This window comes from Misgurnus anguillicaudatus, chromosome 6 (genome assembly GCF_027580225.2).
Source record: "Misgurnus anguillicaudatus chromosome 6, ASM2758022v2, whole genome shotgun sequence".
Lineage (NCBI taxonomy): Eukaryota > Metazoa > Chordata > Actinopteri > Cypriniformes > Cobitidae > Misgurnus > Misgurnus anguillicaudatus.
In genome coordinates this window covers 10,659,401-10,681,395 of record NC_073342.2, presented here as the reverse complement: position 1 = coordinate 10,681,395, position 21,995 = coordinate 10,659,401, and the positions used below count along the sequence as shown (strand labels likewise).

The window sequence follows — 21,995 nt, the reverse complement described above, 5'->3', positions numbered from 1 at the left end:
TTACCTTGACGGCATAATTCATCAAAGGTTCTCTGGCGAAGGATGCGGTATAGTACACGGCATCCCCAGCTTCACAACAAGGTTTTCCGGCAGTGAGCCGAAAATGAGACCAACTATCTGTTCCAAAGCGCAGGTGATCTTTCTGTCCAGCCATGAATCGATCTTCACATCTGGTCGCCAGTTTACGAAGCGTATCCGTGTGCAGGCCTCGAATCCTCCCGACCACTTCCTCCCAGCTGTCCATGCCTCTATACGGCACCTGTTTCTGGACCTTAGCGGGTCGCCCGGCCCCTCGCGTCCTGCCTGTCAAATTTTCCGTACTGCGGTAGCCACGGCGGTCGCACCCCTGCACGGTGCTGCTATTGGTGAGGGAACACAAGCTACGTCCCCCCACCGGACGCTCCAGGGAATCTCCGGATTCATCGAGATGTCGTGCCTCCGAGCTGACCGAGGAGCTCTGACTGGCCGTGTCCCACGTGGACTCGAGATCGTAGAGCGGATTGGCGACGCTGAGACTGGCTCCGCCTGGTTTGGCCTCTCCTTTGGGTCGGGGAGATACGGTGGATGGTTCGGTTTGAGCACGTGGGACTAACTTCTTGGGCAAGGGGGGAGGAGTGGCTTTGGAGGTGGGTTCGGTGACCTCTGGGTCAGAGGCTAAATTGTCTTCAGATGTTTTAGGATGTCTGGGATGCTTCACAGGGATCATGTTGGCCCTGGATTGACCTGTAAAGAATGTTAAGAAACCTTAGTATTGATCACTTTTTGCACTAATTTGAAGGTTCACAAGGTGGCAGCCTGGGGTACTGTATGAGTAAAAAACAGAAGAGATGCAAACTACAATCTATGTGAGGAGGTTAGGAGTAGACCCCTGAATTTCAGCATGAGCCCGACAGGCCCTGACTTTATAACACCCATAGGACGGGGTTCGGGCCAATTTTAATGGCACTGCTAATACAGGCCAGGCCTCAGGCTTTTTTAGGCTTCTCCATCATTTCATATTTTTCAATTTAATTAAAAGAAACATTGAGACATTGTTGATTGTAAAACGAACATAGGAAGAAATTTAACCTATATCGCATGAGTCCACTACGCACACGCATGCACAACTGCAACTGTTGTGACGATGTTTAGTGTCCCTGCCAGCAGCGGGACCTTCAAGGCAGCAGGAAGAATTATAAATGGAGGACAGGATTAAAACCTTGGATGCTGTGCATAATCTATTAAAGACTTCTGCCTGTAGTCACGTAAAGCGGTGTAATTTTTTTCTTGTTTGAGAATCTTCTTGTTTGAGATTGGATTTTTCCTTTAGTTTAACTGTGGATATAGCATGTTTTGTAGTGAACCCTTACATTTTTTTTCGATTTTGATGCATAGCAAAGATGTAAGGTAAGACAACTTTTCGTCAACTTGCTGTTGGCCGCTAACTCCTTGGTCATCATCAAAACTATTTTTGCCATTTAAAACAAAACTAAACTGTTGTAATTGCTGCAGGAGTAGTACGGCCGTGTAAGGAATCTGTGTTATACTGCAAAAAAATTATTTTAAAGAAAAAATGTTCTTAGTATTTTTGTCTTGTTTTCAGTAAAAATATCAAAAAATGCTTAAATTAAGATGCTTTTTCTTGATGAGCAAAATGACCCAAGAAAAGTCTAGTTTTTGGACTAAAAATATCAAATTTAAGTGATTTTGTGCATAAAACAAGCAAAAAATCTGCCAATTGGGTAAGCAAAAAATCTTGAAAATTTTTCTTAAACACTAAATTCAAGAACAATTTTGCTTACCCCATTGGCAGATTGTTTTTGCTTGTTTTACGCACAAAATAATTTAAATTTGATATTTTTTGGTTTAAAAACTGGACTTATTTTCTTGGGTCGTTTTGCTCATCAAGAAAATCTTAATTTAAGAATTTTTTGATATTTTTACTGAAAACGAGACAAAAATACTAAGAACATTTTTCTTGAAAATCATTTTTTTGCAGTGTAGAAGTTATTTTTTGCCATTTCTGCGGATTTCTTTTGCAAAATTTATGGAATTTCATGGAATGATTTTAACCTTGGAGGTTAAATGTTTTAAAATAAGCTGAGAGAATGGGAGCTGTGAATATTACAAAACAAAATGCATTTTTTTTAAATAAATTTATTATATATTTTATTTAAGGTTTACTCTGAATTAAACTGAACCAACAGATAATGTGCGACTATAGAGTTATATATAAAGTTCTCATGACGAATTTAGCGTATATCAAGATAATATCATCAGTTTTACAACACAATGTAAATATATCTTTATCTTGTAAACGTATTTGAAATGATCAAGTATCGCGTCACATTGCCTAATCAACACAGACGACTGAGATCTCCACTGCAAGTTTTATTTCAAGTAGGGGTGCAACGATATATCGTCCGATGATGCTTGCTATGCTTCTCAATGAATTACGGTGAAATGCTGCTACATACAAAAGCCAGAGGGCGCTCTTGTGCAAAAACTCAATATGCGCTGTAGACGAAGAACAATACACACGCAGCAATGACATGCAGATCCAGAAAATGGCTTAAGGATATATTTATATCGCTGTTCTTCAAACCTTTTCAGGTATTTTCATGATAATAAAGAATATGTATAATGATTAAATGTTAGACGAGTGTTGCTTTTTCAAATGCATGTTATAAATGATTCAAACTAACAGTGATTTCAGATCGATAAGGACTTACTGATAAAAAGCCGTAGTACATAACATAGCTGTGAATAATATCACCTGTGCGATTCAGAATAGTTATCGGACACTTATGAGTGTATATCGGCATTTATCAGTGCACCCCTAATTTCAAGTATTACATATCAAATATCAAATGGTTTGTGCTTTCTCTCATAAAAACGTCACAACAGCACAGACTTTTACTACTCACAAACATGTGTGCGGTATATATGAAGAGTTTCGTGAGATAACCACTGTTTTTTTTAATTGTTCAGAAATCTTGTTTTTTGGTTGTGCATTTCAATTAATTTTAATTCAACTGCAGTTGGTTTGTTTTGATTTAAACCTTCATAACTTAAAAAATACAGCTAAGTAGCACCATAAAACAAAATAAAAACATGATAACATAATAATAAACGTGTTTTGACAAAAATGTTAAAAAATGGATTTATCTCGTTTTGCAACAAAACTCTTCATATGCTTGTCAGTGACATGCATTAATATCTGCAGTCACAGATTCCTAATGGGGAGGATTAAAAAGTCAGACTCGGGCCGAGAATTCTGATATGCTGTCGTGCAAGAGCTGGGCTTAAATGTCTCGGGCCAGGGCCTAGATTTCAGGCCTGTGCAGGGCTCTAGTTAGGAGACACCTGCATTTGTACAACTTTAGTTTTACTCCCTACAACCTGCTCATAGTGTACAATCATAATTAAAGCTGCTACATTCCTGACGTCTAACTTTTATCCCAACCCTGAACCCTCCAACAAATGTGTCCTACCTCCTTGCAGTATCTCTAAAAGCAGTTGACACGCACGCAGATCCCCTGGGATGTTGAACACGAGTTTAAAATTATTTCACAGCGTGCAACCTCATCGAACATTCCTTGCTAATCTGCTTTAATCTCCCAATAATCTCAGACAGTGGGTTCCTCCGCAGCTCTTTTAGCATTTTTGTAGGTCACGTTAAGTACAACAACCAAAAAGTCAACTTTAAAAACATTAGTAACAGCAGTTAAACCTTTATATTAAAAGACCATTCATGTATCCTGCCATGTATTCTTTATGCCCATTTTGTGGTTCATGTGAATTTAAAGCAAAAGGGAACAAACCGTTTTAAACTGTTTACTTAAGTTAAACTTGTAAAAAATATATATAAAACATATGTATTAATTGTCTGAGAGCCTACTGTATAACACATGTAATGCGTTATGTTGCAAATATGATACAGCTTACAAGTAATGCACATAAAAACCTCACCAAATTGATTTCATCAAAGACAAAACCTAGCGATAGACGTACCTTTTCTCACCACACAAACTTCAGAAAGACACTTCAGCTCACTTCAAATGATTTCTCTCTCAAACAAAATCTGATCTGTCATATATGGGTCTACAAATGTACTGGAACCGCTGCTGCCATGACAACCAAAATATATCAGTGTGTGAGAGCCGGCCAAATCAGGTCAGAACCCCCAAAATCGAGAAGAGAACGCAGAAAGTGACCTATTAAACATCTGTGCGTGCTCGACTTACCCAGGTTGGTGTACGTGGCCCTGCAGCTGCTCGATGTCGAAGACTCTGAGACGGTGCGAACGATTCCCTCTTCCTCTCGCTCTCCTTGATTGCTGCTGTGCGAGGTGGGCGACGCTGGGGGCGGACAGCAGGCAGGCGGCTCACGAAGGGGAGATAGCTCTGGCTTAGCAAGCAGGGAGGTGGCAGGAGCGCTCTCAGTATCCTGAGCTGGAAGCTGACTGAAGAGGAGAATAAATTCTTCAAATTAAGGAATTAGGAACTATATCTGTACAAAAAAGCTTATTTGGGGCGTGTAGTGATGAATTTGGTACATTTGGTACACACAACACAGTACGTGACGACATAAAATATGATTATATTATTTTAACGCAATTTTATGTGATTTACTGGTTTCTAAAATCATCCTACTTTTTTCTGAACATATAATCTTGCAAGGTCATGTCAAAGACTGAAATCAATGATTGAAACAGGCCCAGCGCCACAAGGGGGCATTGCCCCCCTCAGATCTGATTTGTGCCCGCTCACTGTTTATTTTTGGTATTTATGGCAATGGCAAGGTTTAAAAATGAGGCTATACAAAAAAGATAACTAATTGAAACTGTATGTGTTTACAAGACTAACTGAAATAAATATAAAGAAAATTACATTTCGCTATTTTCTATGTATTGAATATGCAACAGAGCTACGCATTTCCGACTGGCAATGAATTAAAGGTGAATAATCGAATTTCTATTGGCTGCCTGTCGTGCTAGGTGTGTGCGTCTCATGTAATGCAGTTCAGTGTGATTCATGACTCGTGTGATTCTCAAAATAAAAATGTATGTAAAAACTATAAAAACCTGGATTTAACATTTAGACTATGTATAATAAAACGATCATCATTTGTGAGTAAAGCTACCTTTTCCCCCCCAATAAGTGTTTGCGTACAGACATGTGAACAGCACACAACCTGTCAAATTTAAAGTAGTGTACAGTATATAGACGGGTTTTATCCAACTTTTATCCGCTCTATTCTCCAAATTATGACTTATGATATGCGTTATGATATCAATTTAGTAAGTTAGAGCTACAATGTGTGTTAATGAAGAAATTTAATGCAAAAAAGGTATTTTAAAAATAGGGCTGTCACAATGATTAAATAAGCGTCCATTGCAATTGTTTGACCTCATCACGATGATTTCAGATCACCGCAATGATTGCACAGCTCTCTAAAAAACACAAGGGGGAGTTGCAGCGCCGGTATGAACGAGACGGTATCAGATGGCGCTCCTTAACTGACAGTGTAACGCAATACATTGCAAAGCCATTCAATACAGTGAAAAAACAGCATTTGTAGAAATGCTGCAAAACTTTGCTAACCAGTATGAACTTCCAGGTAAAACATACATTTGAAGAGTTTGGTTCCAAAACGCAGTTATTCCATTTTGACGAATTTCGGTAAAAACGTGTTTTCTACTGACAAGATGATAACCACTATTTTCTGTTACAAACTTTCACATAGCATCTTTAGGTTATAAAACATAAAAAAATTCTAATCCATAAATTGATTTTCAAAGATTTATTATAAAATCAAATTATTTTTTCCACAAATTGCAGTAAATCCATGACAATTTTTTTTCAGAATGCTATAAATCTATTGAATCAATGTAAAAATGTGCATTCATCTTTGCCATTTTATATTCATTTATTTGAACAGTGGTATAGACTGATAAAAAAACATTAATGGCATTAACCAAAACACTTACTTTGTCATATAGTCATTGTTGCCGTTATACTTGGGACGTCAAGTCGTCGTCGTTTAATATTTTTCACAGCGATTAGCTTTAAAATGTTTTGGTCCTGCTCGATTTTCGTTGACTTTGTAAAATTATGGAAAGTTTTTAGATGTTGATGGCTTACGTTTCTTTCCCATCACAGAAAACCACCACAGGTTTATCAATGCCATTAGAGTATTATTTTGTTTTTGTTTGTTTGTTGATCACGAAGTACAAAGTAGATGAGGAAAACTAGGATTCAGTGTGTATTCTAAGAGCCTCCATTATTGTTTACAATGCGTGGAATGGTGCGCTGTGATTTGTGGAGCGGATTTATTGCATTCTGCAGAGAAGGAGGACTGGCGTTTATCGTGTTTTGGGGAAAAAGAGAGAAAGGATGACAGACTTACACGGCGGATATTGTATTTTGCGTAAAAATAAGAATTTACTTTTAAATACTGACCTGATATAATACTGATTGATTTAATGCTGTATATCGCGTTTTGGAACCAAACTCTTCATTTCCAAAACAGCAATTCCAAATTTAGGGAAGTGAAGGATTCTATTCTGGATTTGTAAGGAATTTATTTTTTGCAGCCACTACAGACATGTGGTCCAGTACTAATATGACCTTAGTAGGATTGGCTACTATTTAAAACCTGTTCTGGTATTGTCAGTTTATTCTGATTGCATTTTTATTTTTCAGTTATTTTAGATACTTTATTGTGTTTATTTCTTATGATTCTTATGAATTTTCAGTTTTTGAAAGATATATGAATTAAATAATTACTTTTATGTGTATTCATATTTACTGCCCTGCAAAAGATTTCATTTATATAATGAACAAACAAAGAATTGTTTGATAATTAATTGTCAAAGCAATAAAACAGACAATTAATTGTCATAATTGTCACAATTTATTAGACAATTAACCGCCAGCCAAATTTCATAACCGTGACAGCCCTAAAAATGTCTAAAGCCATAATATTAGGATTTTTTTAAATTAAAATTTGAAGTTAACATTTTATTAGTTTTGTCTGTTTGGTTAGCTTTGCACTATACTTATGAAAATATTGTGTTTGGAAACGCTGCATTCAAAAATCTGGTAAAAACAAGTGCTTTCTGTGTTTTTTGGTTTAAGATTACACCCCCTTTAAAGGGGCCATTTCACAAGACTTTTTTAAAGATATAAAATAATTCGTTGGTGTCCCCAAAGATAACCAAGTTACTGGGTTGTTATTTTTTCACATTTCCTAGGTTTATAGAAGCACTGGGGACCCAATTATAGCACTTAAACATGGAAAAACTCAGATTTTCATTATATGTCCCCTTTAAAAATTTCAAGTGCCCCCTCAATCAATTCATTCTGCAGCCGGGCCTGGATTGAAATCAAATTTTAATGCTCCAAATCTCAAAATATGATGATAGATTTCACTGACAGGATCATGTATACACATGTTCTCGTTATTTAATATGTATGGAAATAGGAATGTAAATACTGAATTTAATGATGTGCAAAATAAGTGGTTTTAAATTTAGCTTTGTGGATTCCTCATTTATTGTCATTAAATTATGTCCTTAATACTGAAAATAATTTCACAGCATTCCTACACTGTAAAAAGTAAAAGTTGGATCAAATAAAAAAATTATTTTAACCTAAATTGTCTCACTATAAGTAAAAAAATAGGCATTACCAATTTAAGTAATTTTCTAAGTTGATCCAACTTACATTTTACAGTGTACATCAAATATATAATAGCTGTCCTCTGTTTACATTTCAAGCTATCTGGTCGTACATAATCTATTGAGGAACGCTACATGTGAGGAAGTTTTTGGAGGCAGAGCGTGTCTGGACATATAAAACATTCTGTTCCATTAACTTATGACACGCAACAAATTATAGTGTACTCTTTACCAAGCCAGATGTCCCTTAAAAAATAAAGATAAGATTCCTAGCACAAATAAAACGCATGTATCAAAAGGTTCATACACCAAACAAGTTTTAAAGGAATACAGCAGACCATTGCATTTTTAACTACTAATGAAGGACAAACGGCAGCGTACCTCAATGTTTGAACATGTTAGAAAAACCTGAAGCGACGTGTCCTATGCATTTCTTTCCCTTACTTAGGCAGATAGATAACATCCTACGAACACCCCAACTGAAACGAACACTCAGTAAAGTGTTGATCTGTTTGAAGGTATTTGAAGTTTGATGAATGCTTACCCACCATATTGGCTCACACAGTCACCCATTAGACAAGGTCAAAGACAAAAAAGGTTAAATTAAGAAACTTGCTCTCGAAGACTTAATAGACAAATCTTTCTTGAACTGTCTGCTTTTCTTACTCCTCCTTTCTCTCCTCCTCTCTTCACTTTAAAAGTCTCAATGTTTCTTCCTACACATGCTTAACTCTTAATGGTCCTCCACCTGTGGCTGTTCGTGAGCCTACAGCTATGAAATATCAGGATCAAAGTTCACAGGATATAGCACATTACTCACAGGTAAGAGTGACATAACAGGAAGCCGGTTCTGAATTAAGGAAATCACCTATTTAACTATAATAAATGCTTTTATATTGATATTTTTATTTACAACAATACATATTGTGCCCCGCTGTGTAATGTGCTTTATAGGTTATTTTATTCCAATCCATTCACATCATTTCATGTTGTTGCATTTTTTTATCCAAGTCTTTGCAAGAGGTTAATTAATGATTAAAGATAGAGTGAATATTAAAGATATCAAGGTTATATTTTAACAGAATGTTCTTTACATTATGTAGGATGAATTTCTGTAGAAAACACTAAAATCACAAAAAAAGACTTGAGCTTGGTTTTCGCAGGCAGGGCCACATTTTGCAGTCATCAACCCCAAAGGCACAAAATGGGTCTATTTAGCTGATATGAGCCACAGATACTGAGCCTGATGGTGCAGTAACACCTTAGAGAGAGCTCATTTCTTACGTTATAAAAACATCTAAATAGCATACGATAAAAATGGTTTTGCTTAACTATTATTATTATTTTATACATCACAACAAAACAATAGTAGAGTCAAAGAATATCCTCACAAAATCATATTAATTATCTATGTCCACAAATTTTTCCACACTGATTCGATAAGGCAAAACACTTGTTTGCAAAAGGGTTTTTTCATAAGGGTAAATAATTTGAATAATTTGATTGACATCAGTGGTTGTTAAGGAAAAGTTGTTCAGAATTAAGAGATATAAGACATGATTTGAGAATTGTGTCTATGTGTGAAATGATGCATAACATACAATCATTTACACACAGGCAAAACTTGCCGAGTAGCCATTTTTATATTTTGCATAGACCAAGGGGCTAACAAGTCTAATGCTGCGTTTACACCAGCCGCGGTAGAGGCGGCAAGCGCGGGTGATTTATATGTTAAGTCAAGGCAAAGACGCGATTAGGCATCCTGCGGCGCGGTAGACGCATTACGCACGAATTGAGCGTTGCCGCTGGGAAACGCATGAGTTGAAAAATCTGAACTTCAGCGGATTTCTGCGCCGCGTTAACCAATCAGGACCTTGCTGTAGTAGTGATGTGATTACAGGAAGCGAGCAGAGTCTCAGCAGAGTCGCAGAAGGCCCTCCCATGACGCGGATTTCTGCGTGAATGTCTTGAATGACTAGAATTTCACGCACGAATGAAGCGAGTAAACTCAAATGTTCAAGCAAATAGCGCGTTTTTGACGCCTCTACCGCGGCTGGTGTAAACGCAGCATAAAGCTGCCTTTCCACTGCACATGACAAACGACGGCAGATAAAACAGAAGTCATTCATTTCCTATGGAGAGTCGCAAAGGGGCTGCGTGAGGTGCCGACCATCTGCGAATGTATAATTTTCGGATCCGTTTTGAGCGTTGGATAAGTTTAAAAAAAAATGTAACTTGTGCGACTACACCACATGCGATATGCTGACCGGAAGTGATGTATTTCAGTGAATTGCAAATCAAAAACTAATTAAAAAAACTATTGATTACTGATAAGTAATATATTATTAATTTAATATGAATACGTTATTATAATCTTGTCTCCATATGTTCTCTCCAAAAAATATTGTCAGTCTTTGTTCATATATGTAAAGCTGTTTATTGTTTCATTCATTTGCATTCATTTATTTATTCCACTATGTTAAATATTGGAATGAAGCCTCTTGCGCCGGAATGAGCTTCTGTCCCATGTTACGATTAAACTGAAACTTCATTCATTACTAGGGGGCGAAATCCGACAATCATGTTGTTAGGTCGTGTGCATTGGAAAGGCGGCTTAACAGACCCAAAGATTTGTATTCAAATTTGTGAAAACTGGCTAATCCACACAAGTTAAGGGGTAATTTGGTATCTCCAATTCATCTAATTTGCATGTTTTTGGCCTGTGGGAGGAAACTGGAGTACTCGCAGTAAACTCATGCTGACACAGGGCATGCAAATTCCACACAGAAAGGCCACCAAAGACACTATGTGCCATTTTTCAGTCAATCAGACCAAGTAAATGCATTATGTTACCAATATTGATCAGCTACACTAGAATAACATTTAAGGGTTTTGATCAGGCATTACGAAAGGCTACCCATAGGTGTTCATACAGCACCTATTAATCATTTTTCTGTCACAAAAACCTCTACTGGATTACATTTGGGGTAAATGTCGATACCATGAAAAAACATTCAGGAAAACAATTTAAGCAGACAGCCAAGAACAAACTGAAGTTGAAGTTGATAAGAGAGAGAAAGAGAGGGAGATAGAGATAGAAAGAAAGAAAGAGAGAGAGGGTAAGAAAACAGAAAAAGCTAGCTTACTTCATGACTTTGCTAATGAGGATACTGGCTCTGCTCTTTGGTGGAGTAGACAGGTTGGAAGGTCCACCACCAATTGTAACGCCTGAACTTTCTTTGTGCTCCTCAACCCGAAGTTCCCCCTCCTCTCCAGATTTGTAAGTAAATATAATAGTGGGTTTCTGGTGAGGGTCATCTGTCTTGGCTTCAGCAAACCAGTGCTGTTTTTGTACAGGTGGAGGGGGCAATACAGTGATGACTGTCCCATCCAATCCCAACAACTTCCCTTTTTCTTTCTCTCGTTCCATTTTCTCCTTCTGTTCATCCTCATCCTTCCGCCGGCGGAAGAAGCTCTTGAAGGAAATCCAGCGTTTGGGCTTGTTACCATCAGCTGCACGTCTGCCCTCTGCACCAGGGCTGGTCTCTCCATCACTAGGTTTGGCAACAGCTGGTCTGGTCCAATTGCTAAAGTGTCTCTGGAGCAGGTTACTTGAATGGTACGGAGAGGAGCTGGACCGTGTTGGGGGAAACGGTGCACTGGGTTCAGATTTGGGGCTTGTGGGGGGTACAGCAGCAGAGGCACTTTGAGATTTAGGCAGGAGTTTGAGAGGTGTGCCTTTATGAGGTTCTGCAGAACAGTGGAGTGATTTGGGTCTACTGATAGTGTCTCTCGAGGGATCTGGTGACTGTGAATAAAGTTCTTCAACACTGCAAGTTTTACTTTGGCCAGCTGGAGAGTCTGGTGGAGATAGTGGAGGTTGAATAGATGACACGATCTGAGACAGAACAGCACTTGCTTTCTCTCTCTGACCTGAACCTCCACTGAGTGTGACCTGGGGCTCTTTGCTGCCTTCTGGTGGTTGCTCACTAAGGGAGTTATGAACGTGATCCAGACTGCTTTGGGTAATACCAGCAGGGGTAGGGCTGGGGCTAAGGTTACCTGTAGAAATAACAGATAGACCGGGTGTGATTCTGGCTTTGCTGTCATTCACTGTCTGTCCTGATGTTGCATTGGTCCTCAATTCTCCAGTAACTGTTGTCTCAGATGTTAGTTTCATTTGTGGTGTTAGTTCAGTAGGAGAGGGCTGCGTACTTTCGGAAGATCCGATCTCCTCATATGTGTGGCTGGTTACTCTCTCTCCTGGCCCAGGCTTCGAATTGGGCAGCTCACCGTTGAGCCCCAAAAAACTCTTGTACACAGCCAGATTATCATAAGCACTAGGATTTATCACTATGGGAACCTTCACTGCTTTCTTAGAACTACGTGCATATGCAGGTTCATCACGAATGATGATGGGAAATGGGGGCATGCCAGCATTGTTGTAACTGTTAAATTTGATCTCAGATAGGTTTGGAGATTTGGTTGGGACAGTGCGGGCAGAGCCAAAGCCTGCAGTTGGAGAAGTTGGAGCTGATTTGTGGTTGATGAGTCTTGGAGTGGCACCACTACTGGAGAAATCTACTTTAGGGATCTTTTGTCGTGGGCTGGTGCAAGATGTCCACACTTCTTGGTAACGGATGCTGCCGGGTTTTGTGCGAAAACCACTGGGCCCTGCAGATGATGTGCCTGCAGGAGACAGAGGTGCCACAGGAGACAAAGAAAAGGATGGAGATGTCACAGGCGAGACGAGTGATTTGGGGGACTGAGGAGAGGTGGGTGGGACTGGATGAAGGTCAGGGAAGGAGCGGACAGCTGCATTAGACCCACTTGCCTTTGGTGAGCTTTCAATAGATTGAGAATGATCTTCTTTTGTGGCCATCGAGGCAGACACATCAACTACAGTGTAAGGCTTACAGATAGGAGCCTTTTCCAGATTTACTACTCGATATGGCTTAGCCTGTTCCTCAGTTGGGCTGAAGCTGATTGTGATTGGCTGGCCAGGAAGAGCCTGTGGGAGAGCCCCGCCCTCTCTTTGACTGTCATCTTGTTCTTCCAGTCGAATAGCTAGGACAGCTTTATGAGTTTCATTGGATTTTGGCAAGTTCAATCCTCTGGCTAAAGGTTCTTTGCTAGTTTGTAAGGAAAGACCATTTTTCTGGTCACTGGTGCCACTACTGCTGCCTGTGCAGGATTCGTCAGGCAAAGATGTCAGGGACTCAGGTGAGGTGGTGGACTCAGAAGTGGACAGAAAGTCACTACCATGGTGGTCAGAGCTGTATGCCAGAAGTGCAGGAGCTCCATTTGAGTCAACAGATGGGTATCCATTAAGAATCTCATCATAACTATCATCATAATCCACTGCGCATAATCTCTGCAGCGAGCGATTACGTAAAGGCACGGTATTCCACTTTTTTCCTACAGCAAAGGGAACAGGAGACAACGTGGCTGCACGGAAATTAGCGAAACGAGGTTGACCACGCATTCGGATGCCCATTGCCAACAACTCTTCATCACTTTCATCCCAACTGTCATGGTCTCCATCATCCTCATCACCACTTTCATCATCATCGTCGTCGTCTTCATCATCACCATCACTTGAGAAATCTGGATAACAGAAACGTCCTCCTTCAGAGCTGATGATCTCTGCACTGTCACTAAGGGAAACGCGTTTTACAGCTCCTCGGCTGCTACTTCCAGCATTAAGGCAGCTTGAAGCTGGTATGCCTCTCTCTAATGAGCGTCTATAAGAACTGCAGATTCGTCCGAAGAAGTCGTCTCTGCTGGAGCTTGGAGAAGATCCCAGGCCAGCAATCTCTTTCAGAACATCTGTCAGTCCGTTGTTACTACTAGCTGTCTGTGGGGAAATTGGGCCATATGCCTCTGTTTGCCCAACCAAATCCTCTCCTTGATTGTTGTTTGTCCCTGTAAATCTTGGGCTATTTAAAGTGTTGTGGGTCCAGACAGAGAAAGGTGAACTTTTATTAACCTGCACTACCTCTGCATGCCTGGGAACGTTTCCTTCTGAGTCCAGTCCTGGCGGAGAGCTTGGTAACATCATGGTAGGCTTCACCGCAATGGTAGGTTTCTTTGCGACAGGTGGACGGACCTGACCTGCCCGTGATGAGGACATGCTCCTCTGGCTGTTGTTTGTAAGCTTGACATTGGCGTTAGTCCTGCTCTCATTAGCAGCATTGGTCTGCTCTGGAGGCCTGTGCAGGCTCTTGGGCTTAAAGCAGTTCTTGCACTCCCCTGGTTTCCATACATGCTCAGTGAAGGTGTTGCATGCAGACATGACTGCAGGGCAGTGCTGCTGTGTCAGTGGACAGGAAAACCCTCCATCACACTCAAAACTGCAGCCTGGACTTCACAACTATTCACTGTCTACCGTGTATTCAGGACCTGCAAAACAGAATAACAAAGTCAGCCAAAAAATTACAACAATTTCACCATTTTTAAAATCAAATGATTGTACAAGTAAATGGTCAGTGCAGAGAAAGGTGTATGCTCTTCCAGCAGAGGTCAGAGTTTAACTCTTAACATTATGCTGTAGTGTCTCTCTTTTTTACGCAAACAGACACACACACACACACACACACACACACACACACACACACACACACACACACACACACACACACAGGCTGCCAGACTCTCACAGCTCTATTTTTGGATCACAACGCAGCTCAGAGCAGTTGCAGGTAATCATCATGCCTTACTGACATACTGACAGCATATACACAGACTCACTTAAATTTACACCTATACTTCTGAAAGCCTTCTATAGACTTCTGTTGTTCTTAAATTTATACACTACATCCAAATTGTCTAACCTATAACTTGGCTCACACCGTATTTACCACATTACATGTGTGTTAGAATAGTCTGGCTTATTAAATGAGGTTTTCAACTAGTAATAAAAGTGTAATACTTACTACTTCAACCTATTTTACTACGTTTACATATATTGTGCAAAATCCTGCAGATTAACTGTCCAGAAAATGCTGATAAACCAGAAAAAGCTATTGATAACTAACCCTTACCCTTTCACTTTTACAGAGATCTTTACAGGCTGTTTAGATTTTAAGACATTAGCAGGTCTCTTTACACAGCTCTCTTTGCAAGTAAAGCCAATCCTTGCAATGTTTTACTACACTTAACATTTTCAGATATATGATACTCGCAAATGTACTGAACAATTTCCATCTCTGCTGTAACGTTTTCAACACTTATAGAATGAAAAACAGAAATCCCCCACCTACACACTATAAGATTTATATTTGGGCTTGGAGTACTGGCTCTGTTTTTTATACTGCAACAGATCGCCAGACCCAACCACAAGCACATTTATATGTGATACAAGAAAATGAATAAGAGATGAGTATTTCGCAAACTGTGTGACCTGTTGCTCTGAGCTTGTTCAGCGCCAAGATCAGATGAGGGCCAAAGGGGTCGTATAATTTGACCACACCACACAGAATGAAAAATGCAGTCTGATCCCTCTTATGATACGGTGTAGAGCTCTCGCTTGAAATGCTAGCGCAAATCATTGTCATAATTGCTCTTTGCCCCTGAATATATTTCTTTTAAGCATTTATAATGACTATAAGAGACTGTGAATATCCTTAAAGTGATAGTTCACCGAAAAATTTTAATTCTGTCTATAGGGATGATCTTCGATTAATTGTCGATAAGAATTAAATCGATAAAATGTAACAACTGTCGAACAACCAGTTAAACTATCCATGATCACAATGATGCTCGATGCCAAACACACACCTGGGTTTTTAACATCATGCGAGACGAGGCTGGCCGCTAACGCAACGAAATGGCATCCGCAGTGGATCTGATAGGGTCCGATACAGAAAATGCAAATACGTTTAGGATACTGAAGGAGGGAAGGAGACCAGAAGACGTTTTAATGAACAGATTAAATTTTAAACTTAAATTCTGGCAAGAAACTAAAATGTAAACTGTAAATGATTGTCGTTAGACTCTGAATGCCTGCAACATATATCATTGATCATCATTATTGACTGGATGAGGGCTACACGCTAAACACTGTTGTGGGTTATCTAATGGAAGGCTGAAATATTCATAACCATCTTTGCTGAAAGTACGCCGCAGGCCTAAGCTGAGGTGACAACGGGAAAATTCCTCTTCGTATGCTTCTTGGATATAATTACAAGAAACGGTGCATCAACGACTCAGAAAGTGAGGTGAACAACTAGAAAATGACACTTGATAATTAAACTTTTATTTTGGCATAGACGCACGACTTTCATGCGACTGCGCAAAGTGCCCAAATGTGGCGGAGTTATACTGTGTCTATAGTCATTACATTTCATTACGAGATTAAATTGATGATTTTTATCAAAACACCAACTACATTGACTCAACTTACAACCCCACTAGCATGTTATTTAGACAAAATAAAAAATGTTAATTCCCGTGAGGAGGCTGCCGTTTTTACGCACACTCTTATGTCATTGGATATATGCCAGTGCTGTAAAGGCTTATTGCACTATTACAGTTAACGATTATTCGATTGATTGATTGTTAATTTAAACTATCATTGAATATGGGAAATTGCATAAATTGACATCCCTAATGTTGCGTTCACACCAGCCGCAGAAGAAGTGTCAAGCACGAGTGATTTCAATGTTAAGTCAATGTGAAGACGCATTACTGCGCGTCTGGAGGTCTCGCGGAAATCTAGTTCGTGCGAATGGCGCGAATTGAGCGTTTCCGCGAGTTGAAAAATTTTACGTTTGGCGGAAAAACACGCCGTATTAATCCAATCAGGAGCTTGCTCTAGTAGTGACGTGATTACAGAAAGCGAGCGGAGTCGCAGAAGCCCCTCTCCCATGATGCGAATTTCCACGTGAATGTCTCGATGACTAGAATTTCATGCGCGAATAAAGCAAGTAAACTCTAAATGTTCAAGCGGCAAACTAGACGCGGTAGACGCGATTTTGACGCCTCAAACGTGGCTGGTGTAAACCCACGGTAATTCTGTCATAATTTTCTTACGCTCAAGTTGTTCAAAACCTGTATAAATTTCTTTGTTCTGCTAAACACAAACTAATATATTTTGAAGAATGTTTGTAACCAAGCAGATCTGGCGCACTACTGACTTCCACTGTATTATTACTAAATGGTGCCCCATCTGCTTAGTTACATTCTTCAAAATATCTTCCTTTGCGTTAAGCAGAACAAAAAAATGTATGCAGGTTTGGAACAACTTGAGGGTAAATAAATGATGACAGAATCTTCATTTTTTGGCAAACTATCTCTTTAAATTAGTTAAATGGCATTATAGGTCATAAAGTAATTGTTGTCTATTACAGAGGAGCAGCATCTAGGTTGAACTAGAAATAATCTTAACAACTAACCTACTGCTTATAAAATGCACTAGAGGTGGAAAGAAAACTATAAACCCAGAGCCTAATTATCTTAATACCTATTAAAAACAAATAAGCATTTCTTTACAGGCCAGCTAATTACAAATAATCTAAATCAGGATTTAGAAACACACAGAAAACCCATCAAATCTCTCTCTCTCTCTCTCTCAACCACACACAAGTACTAACCTAACTGTCCGTTTCTGGCATATCTTTGACCATAGCAATAATGAAGGTTAACTCGGTTCTGTCATGTGTATGAGTAAATGTGTGTGTGTCTAGAGGCAGATATATTTTTGTGCTCTCTGCTAAATCCATTTGCAGACTGACAATAACATTCCATTGCACAACATCTGAGATTAATGAGAGCGCAAGTGAGCGAGCGAGCGAGCGAAAGAGAGAGAGCAACAGAGGCGAGAGAGAAAGAGAGCAACAGAGAGTTCTCAGGAGGATGCAGCAGCTCGTGTGTTAATGAAGCTCTTAATGGCTTTCAGACAGATCGAGAACTTTCTCTTCACCCTTCATGTCTCTCCACAGTGATCTTTTATTTCCTCTGTTCTGTTCATTCTTGTAAGATGACTCGTGTCGGTGCTCCATTTTTTTGTACTGATGGAAAACAGTTACAATTCTGGTAAATAATGTGAAACAGGGTAAAGAATCAAACTTGTCAAATAAACAAACATCTCAATTAAAAATGTTTTGATTGGTACCAGAGGTTTTGTAATCGGCTCAAATTGGCTCTATGGTCCTTTTGTGAGGGGTTTCATTTTCTAAATTACATTTGAATTACAGTTATTAATATAGTCTGTTCATTATTATAGTGAGTGGGATTGAGATTTCTTTAATAATAAAAACCTGATAGTGTTAACCGATGTGGGCGAAGCATAAGGCTGTGCGAATGTGTGGATTTATGTAACTAATGATGTAATTATAACTATGTATAAAATTAAAGCATGGAATTCAGGAGCTTAGATGCCAAACACGCTAGGTGCATCCGTCTGACGTGTCTTTTGTAAATTAGCATTTTTATGAGACCCTTAATATATGCTGCCAACAAAACGGTATTTCTGAATGGCCTAAGGCCAGGATTAAGCGGATTTAAAATTAAAGTATTTAATGACCGTATGTATAATATTAGGGTTGTTTTGATTCCGAAAATGCACACGATACCACAAAAAATGCTGGAATCTGAATCAGCAAGTACTAGAACCCATGTACCGATCCGATACCATTTTCTTAAACAAGAGCTAGTTATGCCAGTTATAGCTAATGCTAAAGCTAACGCTGCAAAGCGGAACTAATTTCTTTTTCGCTACTAAGAAAGCAAAGAAGAAATGGAAACGCACTAGCTGTATGTCCCCTGTTTGGCAGTATTAGTAAATCAGACTAGTAAAACATTGACATGGGTGGCACAAGTATTAGCAACTTTAAAATGAGTAACTTAATATAGCATTTGAAGACGCAAAACCCTGAAGATCACAATGATTAAGTTTCTTATTTCACTACATTTTGGCTACACTCAAGGGGGTCGCACACCGGACGCGCAGCTTAGCGCAGTTTTAAAAAAAAAAAAAAAAAAAAAAGATCGAACACATTGTTTTCTACGAGTATACGCACACAGGTGCCGACAGGTGGCGCCGGTCCGCGCCGCCCAGCTACGACTCAGGAAGTTGCTCAAATCTCTGTCGCGCCACAGAGCGCCACTCACATGGTTTAACATTAAATAACATCATATTTGTCCCAAACCATTAACAATTAACATTGGCTGCTAACGTATATTTTGCATTTTGAAGTAGACGCTATCTGACGAAGCTTGCGCTATTTAATGTGCACTTCCGGTTTACGGTAACTCTGAGTTATCCTAGAAGCGACTCGATGCTGAGCTGCACGTCCGGTGTGCGACCCCCTTTAGTGTTTCTAAAGGATTTTTTTGTGCTTTTGTATTTAAACTGAAATGCCTTTTATTTAACAAAATTGTTTCTAGACTTTTAAGTTTTAAAGAGATTATTTTGTTATATTATTCATATATAATATTTTTTATATTCCTTGATTTATTTGTTTTTTATACAGTTATATTCTAAAACTAAAATACCCTTTCAGTTTACTTGGGGTGGCACGGTTCATGAAAAAAATCTGAACCGTTCGGTTCGCTTGTCTCGTCTCGGTTTGGAGCGTGTGTGCGTTGCACGGTTCGACGTTTCATGGCATGCACAATGTATGTAGCCTCGTGCCCTGTATGTGACATCAGATAGCATGTTTCCCTTTCGCGACCCGCGCAAAAGAAGAGGTGACTGCTGTGGAGAGTGGGTGCTGCAGGTTATGTTATGTATAGAAATGGAAAGTGGGAAGGAAGTCTGCCCGGAGATGGAGGATGCACCAGCGTCGTATAAGTTAGGTGTGTGGAAACATATTTATCATGTTACCTATGATGACAGCGGAAATAAAACAATAGATAGAACTGCAGTCTATGGTTGAATGTGTTCGAACAGCCACAGGAGACCCCCTTCTCTCCGACCATTTATCTAATCTGAGGTACTGAACACAATGTTTCACGTCTTTTCTGACATACGGCATACAGAGCTATTTTAGCCTTTCATTGATAAAACGAAAGCGGCTGATTTCCGCGAAGTTTCATTTTGCTAGCGTGTGAAAGTTGCGCGATCTTATTTCATAAATTGCCCCTCAAAGTAACCAGGACAGAAATGGTCAAAAGTGGACAAAAGAGACAGATTTAAATATTACAGGTGTAATTAACGTTATGTTTCTCTCTCGTGCACATCTCGTATACTCTGTGCAGTATTTAAGCAGTCTCTCAGTGATAAATCTTAGAGCTACACTGAAGTTGGCAGTTTTATAAATGCAAGTTATCTTTGTGTGCTAAAAAGGCACATAAGTTCATGTAGATGGCAATACACATTATATTTTTTGCCAAATAAATGAAAAGCATGTTGAAATAATCAATGTCTTTCCTCTTGCTGTATCAAAATCTCACCAGAGATGGTCCCAATACTGTGCTTAAAGTCAAATTCAGTTTGTGCATGATTACATGATATAACTTTTTAATACTGTATCCTAAAATATGGATGATTAATACATTAATAAGATAATACATTTCTGGAGTGTTGAAAAATTAAAAGAAAAAAACAACAACAAGAACCGTACTGAACCGAGAACCGTGACCATAAAACCGTGATACGAACCGAACCGAGAGTTTTGTGAACCGTGCCACCCCTAAAGTTTACAGTATTACCTTTTCACTTAAATATATATTACTGTCAAAAGTATGTCAGATAATAAAAATACTCTAGTTCACGGTTTGTATTTGTTCATGTTTTATTAAGGAAAAAGCGCACCATAAAATAATTATATATGTTCATACAGGGCTATACAGCATACAGATACAGTACACGGTACCCTGAGTCCAGGTATCGATATCTGGAAGAGAAAAATGGTATCAGGACATCTCTATATAACATGTGACGAGAGCATTCGGTTAATATCATCATCTCATATTGGACGAATGTGGCATTTAGCAGCTTTTGCATCTAAGCTCCTCAATTAAATGAAGTAGTGAACCAGAAATTGTGCATATTAAGAAATATAGCTTTAGTTACCATATTTAAACCTCAAAATAGATTACAAGAGCAAGGAAAATATAATAATATATATTTATATACTGCAATCCTAGTTATTTTCATCAACCTGGCATTTGACACCAATTTACCTTACTTTTTAGAGAGAACTAGTCTGATCCATATTGGGGTTATGTATGGTGACAGCACCTGTCTACACACAGAGTCTAACGTGCAGTGAACAGACAGATGTGATGTTTAAAGCTCGTGTTTCAGAAAAGGAAAGCTCTAGAAAATATAGCACTGCTGTCTAGCTGTTGAATACGCTCCAACATTCACTATGAAAATGACAAGAACAGTGCATTTTTATTTTATGAAAAGTTTTTTTATTGCAGAATCAGGCACACTTTTGCGATGTACTTTAAGCCTCCTGTTTCTGCATCCCAGAGATCGTTGAAATCATATCTAAAATCAGCAGTCATTGGATTGGCCTAGTGCTAACAGGTAACTGAAAGGTTTATGGATCAGCCTTTAAATGGTAATAGAAATAGTCCATGGGCTGGGCAGTATATTGAGTTTTGGTAATATATAGGCATTTATTCCAAGTGGGATACGGTATAAGACAATATCGTCTATATGGGCATGAAGTGATATGACACTCATTTATTGTAACAGAAGAATTTAACACAAAACTCAGACGTAAGCTTTCCAACCAGCTCGCATGTTGTGCAGCTGTATATCAAACAGGAAGAAAAACCCTGTCTTTGATTTTTACTTTCATCATACGCTGTTTTAATTAAGGTATTTGTGAAATTTCACATGAGGCTTTGACTTTGTTTCGGGGTTTGGCAGGCAAACACTATTTAACAAAATACCAAGATATTTATCGCACACCGCGATTAATCTCAAAATTACAAAGATATGAATTTAGGTCAATATCACCCAACCCTAGCTATAAATGAGTAATGCGACTGACACAGTGAGTAAGCTAGAAAACAACAAACCTCAATACTTACTAAGTCTTGACATAATGACATCACTCAAATAGATTTTAAACTCCACTCTTATGCTGCATCCACACCAAACACAAAACATCACGGTTTGTTGTTGCGTCGACCAACGTGCTTTCACTCACGCTGCGGTCAAAGTTCAAAATTAGTTTAACTTTTGTGAAAGCCACATTACTCGTGGGATTTAACTTCGTGTCAAGTTAAATATTATATTTTCAACTTGCACGAAGACGCGTTTGATGCGAATAGGGTGTGTTTTCGCTGCAATTGCGCTGTCCCATTCGTGTCATTTGCGTCTTTGCATTGACTTTGTATGTAATCTATTAGCGTAAATTGATTCGTGTTT

At 39.0% G+C, this 21,995-nt stretch overlaps 1 protein-coding gene across 2 annotated transcripts in view; it reads right to left on the bottom strand.

Moving 5' to 3' along the window:
* peak1 (pseudopodium-enriched atypical kinase 1) overlaps positions 1-21,995 on the bottom strand; it is a 49,159-nt gene that overhangs the window by 6,008 nt on the left and 21,156 nt on the right. For both annotated transcript variants that reach the window (XM_055193025.2, XM_055193026.2), the window contains exons 2-4: positions 10,810-14,065; positions 4,227-4,444; positions 5-723 (exon numbers count right to left, since the gene is read on the bottom strand). In XM_055193025.2, coding sequence (XP_055049000.2) covers positions 5-723; positions 4,227-4,444; positions 10,810-13,958 — 4,086 coding nt within the window. In that variant the 5' untranslated portion in view covers positions 13,959-14,065. The remainder of the gene's footprint in view (positions 1-4; positions 724-4,226; positions 4,445-10,809; positions 14,066-21,995) is intronic.